Source organism: Miscanthus floridulus, chromosome 8 (genome assembly GCF_019320115.1).
Source record: "Miscanthus floridulus cultivar M001 chromosome 8, ASM1932011v1, whole genome shotgun sequence".
Taxonomy (NCBI): domain Eukaryota; kingdom Viridiplantae; phylum Streptophyta; class Magnoliopsida; order Poales; family Poaceae; genus Miscanthus; species Miscanthus floridulus.
This window is the reverse complement of record NC_089587.1, coordinates 210,928,118-210,934,557: the sequence shown is the minus strand read 5'-3', so window position 1 is coordinate 210,934,557 and position 6,440 is coordinate 210,928,118. Positions and strand designations below refer to the sequence as shown.

At 44.8% G+C, this 6,440-nt stretch overlaps 1 protein-coding gene across 1 annotated transcript; it reads left to right on the top strand.

Annotated features, from left to right (window-relative positions):
• The first annotated feature begins 2,924 nt into the window (after positions 1 to 2,924).
• Positions 2,925 to 5,586, top strand: LOC136474812 (shikimate kinase 1, chloroplastic-like). The gene is made up of 10 exons (XM_066472377.1): positions 2,925 to 3,304; positions 3,742 to 3,788; positions 3,892 to 3,946; positions 4,052 to 4,124; positions 4,235 to 4,322; positions 4,459 to 4,541; positions 4,630 to 4,759; positions 4,968 to 5,046; positions 5,166 to 5,230; positions 5,321 to 5,586. Exons 1-10 carry the CDS (start codon positions 3,115 to 3,117, stop codon positions 5,420 to 5,422), a joined length of 912 nt encoding a protein of 303 aa, XP_066328474.1. The 5' UTR covers positions 2,925 to 3,114; the 3' UTR covers positions 5,423 to 5,586.
• The last annotated feature ends 854 nt before the right edge of the window (positions 5,587 to 6,440 follow it).

The window sequence follows — 6,440 nt, the reverse complement described above, 5'->3', positions numbered from 1 at the left end:
GGGCAGCCGCGCAGATTTGTGAAATCGGACGCATGTGGTGCTGAGTCCAGGGACGACGCGATTTCTAGAGCAATCTTGCTGGGCAGTTGGGTGCCATCCGCCCATGCCCATGCCACGGTACCACCTGCTATGCTATAGTAGTATAGTTTCTAAAAAAACCCTGCTATGCTATAGGGTCGATCTACACGATCTATGCAAGTATGCAACAGTCTTCCACGCTGTTTGCATAGCTGGAGCTCAATAATTCAGTTTATCTCATTACAACTTTGCAGGCGAGGGAGTAGTTGTATTTATTTGCTTAACTTCTCTTTCTTTATTACCCACCAAAGTGTAAAAGGCCGCTGTCCTATTCACTAATGAGCGGCACGAAACTGCCCATTTCTTGACGGATCCCTTGACTGTGCTCTCAGGTCTCAGCTTCGTCTTTTCCACACACTGGCTAGCCGGATCCCTTGACCGGTGTGAAGTCACGCATGCAAGTCGGAAATGTTCATACCGCTCCACAGTCAACACATGTCCGCAGATGAATATATTCAGATTTCAATTGGGTAAAATAAACCGAGGGGAGTCGATGTGAAAGCTGTAAGATATTATTGTGCCGCTGTCATGACTCGTGAGAGAAGCTAAAAGGCCCAGACTAGTCAGAAATATGGTTTGTTTCGTTGCCAAGTGACGGTCATTCCATGTTATCGAGTGACAGCAACGGGCTGCAGTAACTATCCTTTTAAGACTTCTTTCCCTGCAACTGCAAGGATCAAAGATAAAGCAGATTTGTTCACACACACAAAAAAAAGATTAAAGGAGATTCGCCGAAACCACTCGCGTCATGCTCGTAATCAAATCAAAGTCTGCGGCCAGATTCATTTTTTTAACCATTTGGCTGCTTCCTCTGCTGAATGGCTGGTTGAGTTATCATATTTTCTTACAGTGTTCAACGCATTTGTTTGGTTGGTGGGACTGGCGTGATGCCGTGATGGGATGGGATGGGATGGCATTGTCACTTTGAAGAGATGGTTCTGACCAGGCCAAAAGCAAGCCCGCTCGCTGCTCGTTTCACGTATGATCCGTAATTTTTATAATAGTATTTTTCTCTAACAATAAATTATTCAGAATAATGTTTTAATTTATTTTTTCAGCGAAGCGAACGGGGCCTTAAGATGATGTTTCGTCTGGTCGTTTAAATTAGCAGGAGTGTGTGTGGTTGGTGGCTTAAGATGATGTTTCGGCTGGTCGTTTAAGTTAGCAGGAAACAAGCATTTACGAGTTACTATCGCGTTGCATTTTGTTTAGACTTTTCTCCACAAAGTGCAACAATCACATGGAATATATGTTGTTAGTGTTTTCCGTTTCTCCTATGCCCCTCGTGATCTTTAACTAGAATATTTAATGATGCCGCAGTCCTTGCTAAGACTGGCAAGTCTATCTAAGTTTCTATTGACGGTCATCAATCTACTGCTCCTGTCTCAAAACAATAGAATTTCCCAATCTTTATCTCGAAAGAAAAAGGGCAGATGCTTGATTTCCCAGTAATATATTTTGAGGGGCTTACTTCCAAAATAGAACTGGGGAAGATGTGAGTTTTACTGTCCTTTTTTCCCTGAAAACTTTGCTTTTAAAAACTATACTGTACAAAAAGTACAAATCCCAGTCCCAACAAGCGGATATATCAAAAAGCATGGGACGACGGCCCAAGATCTTCAGCATGTTTGTTTAGCTGTGGTTTATCGTAAATAATCGTAAATTTTTAGCTAAAATAATATTTTTCTTTTATATAAATCAGCTAACAGTACTTTTTCATAAATCAACGATGATACGAACCAGCCAACCGAATATAGAACATGCTGCTGCCAACCCAACAGGCTGCTTCTCCCGCATGTTGGATCGATTCCGCATCGGTCCACCGCACGATTCTTCCCACCAGCCACATCTGTCTGACGTGGCACCCCAGCGGTAGGTGACTCTGACTCAGCTACGTACTCCTGTACTAGCTAGATCCCCAACTAACCCACCGTGCATCCTTGACTAAAATACACATTTGAACCGGATAAACTGAGGAATTCCAACCTTCATATGCAATTGTATAAAATATTTTTCACCAATACTGGTAACAAACACGCTCCGATCCAAATTCATTTCAACGCTGCGTTTTGGAACACCGAGGATCCTTGAAACGCTAGGTGTAGGTGGCAATACCCATCTTTTTATGCCAACCCTTATGTCCTCGGCCTTATAAGTAACTCTGGAAATCTCGATCGATATATCTCTTTTTATATATTTATAAAAAAATAATTAATACCGGTGACATGTAACTACACGAGAACAATCAATCAATAAATATAAATGAAGCTAAATGATTTTTCACAATATAAACGTGTGGCTCTAGGCGCAGCCAGGGCAGAGCATCAACTACCTAAGGCCTGGTTTAGTTCTAAAAAATTTTCATCCCAAACTATCATATCGAATCTTGCGGCACATGTATGGAGTATTAAATATAGACGAAAAAATTAATTGCACAGTTTGATTGAAAATCGCGAGACAAATGTTTTAAGACTAATTAGTCTATGATTAGCCATAAGTTCTACAGTAACTAACATGTGCTAATGATGGATTAATTAGGCTTAATAAATTCGTCTCGTAATTTTCAGGCGAGCTATGTAATTAGTTTTTTTTATTAGTATCCGAAAACTCCTTCCGACGTCTCTAAAATATCTGATATGACATCCAAAACTTTTTATTTCACGAACTAAATACCCCCTAAGCCATCACAACAAATGAACACAGTAAACAAAAGCAAATGCCCAAGGGCAAAAAGGGAAACTCGAGGTCGAAATACGCAACTACTCGGCAGCGTCTGGTGCGTCCTGCCCGATGCACGCCCGTCGCTATTTTACTCTCCCCACATGGCCACGAATAAACTAAAATACTGTTTCGACGAGAGAAAAAAATACTGTTGCGGCTGAGAAACTGGGGCCATTTCCGCCACCACCTGCGCCCTCCCTCTGCTTCTTTAGACATCCGGATCGCGCTGAGATTGAGCCGTAGCTGACTAGTCGCCGCGTCCCCTCTCCCCTCGCAGCAGCAGCAGAGCACCACCCGGCGTCCGGCGAGCGAGCAATGGAGGCGGGGGGCGTGGGCCTGGCGCTGCAGACGCGGGCGGCGGGCTTCGGCTCCGGCCGGCGCCGGGGCGGCCTACAGTCGCCCAGCGGCAGCCTGAGAGTCGCTGACCCGTCGGGAGCAGCGGTTGCTGTGCGGGCTCGCGGGTCCAAGCCCGTCGCACCGCTCCGTGCGAAGAAATCGTTCGGTGGTACAGCCCCTTCTGCGCCTCTCTGTTTTTTTACATTACACATATTGTGGTCAGATTGGCGTGATTCCGCATTTTTTGTCTTCCTTGTCGTTTTTTTACTCCGTTTGTTGCGAATTCGGTTCGCTCTAGTCGAATCAATGCTATTGGGGCATGTTTGGATTCGTCATATTTGTTGACTTTCATGGAATTGACGTGTGATTTGGCTGTAGGATTTTATGAAGTAGTTTGGTTCCATAGGTTCCGAGTGATTTCCGGACTTTTGTTTTCCTCTTATTAGGGGTGCGGGGAGGATCTATGCCTTTTGAATGGTTTGATTTGTCAGAAATTGATAAATCAATCGGGTTTCGGATTATAGGAAAATGGAAAATAGGAAGATGGAGCCCCATGCTTGTATCCCTATGGTTGACATTTTTTTTTATGATCTTATCCCTGTGCAGATCATGAAAACTTGCATAACTCCGTTGACGAAGCTCTCCTATTGAAGGTATTGACCAAGATCTTGGATTCCTAAAAGATCAGATCAACAATTACTATGGAGAGTGCATGTGTTTTTGTACCGGTCTAATGTTATTGTACTACGATTTCAGAGAAAATCAGAAGAAGTCCTGTTCTACTTGAACGGGAGGTGTATTTACTTAGTAGGTTAGTCCTCGTCCTCCTATATTGCGATTGCTATAAAGAATGTCCACTTTTAGATGAAACTGCCATATTTGAATTTATGATTGATGAGTGAGTGTTTGTGTGCAGGAATGATGGGTTCTGGAAAAAGTACCGTGGGGAAGATTATGTCTGAAGTCTTGGGTTATTCGTTCTTCGATAGGTCTGTGTCTTTTTGTGAAAGTAAATTGGCAATTTGTTGAAGGTTTCTATGGATGTTGTGATGCACAGGTACTGATGATGAGATTTGTTGCTCTGAATTATGTTTTACAGTGACAAATTAGTGGAGCAAGCTGTTGGAATGCCTTCAGTTGCCCAAATATTCAAGGTTCATAGCGAAGCCTTCTTTCGGGATAATGAGGTAATGGTTACCGATTCTTTACTGACATCCTCAAGTACTCTCTCTGATTTATAATGTTTGTTTTTTATTCCTTAATGCCCAGAGTTGGAAGCTTTGGCTAACGATGTTACCTTTCTTTGTGTTTCATGCCTTGCAGAGTAGTGTCTTGAGAGATTTGTCCTCCATGCAACGATTAGTTGTTGCCACCGGAGGTGGTGCTGTTATCCGACCAGTTAACTGGTATCTAGAGCTCACTTTATCCCCTTCTTTTAAATGGGTCGCTTTGTTTTCTTTAAATCAGTATTGTGACCTGTCGTTGCATTATCAGGAAATATATGAAGAAGGGACTATCTGTTTGGTTAGATGTGCCCTTGGATGCTCTTGCTAGGCGCATTGCTAAAGTGGGAACTGCCTCTCGTCCTCTTCTGGATCAACCATCTGGTGATCCATACACAATGGTAGCTACTTGTTCCTTCAATTTCTTTCATGCTGGTGAAACGGAACTGTTTCTTCCATTCTATTTGGACAAAGAACTGCTCATAGATCCACTTAATCTTTGAAGCCCTATCCTGGATTCCAGGCCTTTACTTGTGGTATCTGTAGGCATGATCACACTTTTTATGCTAGTTCTAATACGGATCACTCACTGGGTTCCTTCTATGTTAGGCCTTTTCTAAGCTCAGCATGCTTGCAGAGCAAAGGGGTGATGCTTATGCAAATGCAGATGTCAGGGTTTCTATGGAAGGTAAGATTCCCATCTGGATAATCTGGCAAACTATATGATCAGATGGTCCTTCATAAGACTTGGTTATAGTTTTGTTCCAAGTTCCAGTGGATTAACACACCTGTGCCTGGCATTTGCAGAGATTGCATCTAAACAAGGTCACCATGATGTCTCTAAGCTGACACCCACTGATATCGCAATTGAGGTAAGCTTACCACGAATACCATTTCTCTTTCCAGTTTCCACATATCATCAGACAGCTTTTTAGAAGATAACACTCTTAACATCTTCGCAGTCACTTCATAAGATCGAGAGCTTTGTCAGCGAGCACACTCCAGATAATCCAGCTAGCGACTCGCAAGCTGAGTCGCAGATCCAAAGGATACAGACTTTGTAGAATGTTAATCCTTTTCCTTGTACCGTAGCGTACCACCTAGGGCATTGTTGAGTTATTTGTTCGTTGCATTGTCACGAGGGAGGAAAAAAACTGAAGCATTTCTTGTTGTAAGCTGTAAAGGAATGGAATAAGGGAGATAATCCGAAGTGTACCGTTGGCTGAAACATCACTTTCTTCGCTCCTGGGTCTGCTTTTGTTTGTCGAACGAATGCAGGAGATGAATCGAGTCATGAACTGGCATGACGGCGGCGGCAACGAACAGATGGCGCGTCAGCGTAATGAACAGACGGCGAATGGATGGATGATAAGATCGCTGAGGACTGAGAGCCTACTGCTTGTGGCTTTTTAGCTGGGAGACACGAGTTGAGGGAAGTTGGATGCGATTACGGCCAAGGAGGCGGGGCCGTATCTGAATAGGCCGGTATCCGATTACGCCGTAATGAATCACGGATAGACTCGAAACAAACATGCGTAGATGAAAATCTATGGTGGACATCTCATCTCAGCAAACATGAACATCATCGACTTTATCCGTCGTGGTGGACATCTCATCTGACGGTAATGCTCCACCGGCGGGTGTTCCACGTCCGTCTGTCCGGACGCTCCTAGGCCTGCGGATCCGTCCACAGGCTTGCTTCCTTCGCCATGGCATACACAATTTATAAAAAAAAGAGTGATGTTTTCCTCATTCGCATCGGCCGCATCCGCCGTATCGTTTCCCACACCCACACCACGGCCGCCCCGGCTCCTGCTCTTGCTTTGTCATGCCGCCCCATTGCTCTTGCTCCTCTTCCACACGCCCGCCCCACCGCTCCTAACGCTGCTCCTGCTCTTGTTCCGCGCGTCCGCCTAAATGTTGCTGCTCCTGCTCCGCTCCTTGCCCCGCCCAACGACGCCAACAGGCGTCGCTAGCGCAAGAAGCGTCGGGCCCCGGTGCGGAAGCCCTCCGGCATCGCCTCCTGCTATGGCTGCGGCGCACCGACACTCCGATGCATACGATGGAGGAGGCCGCACTAGG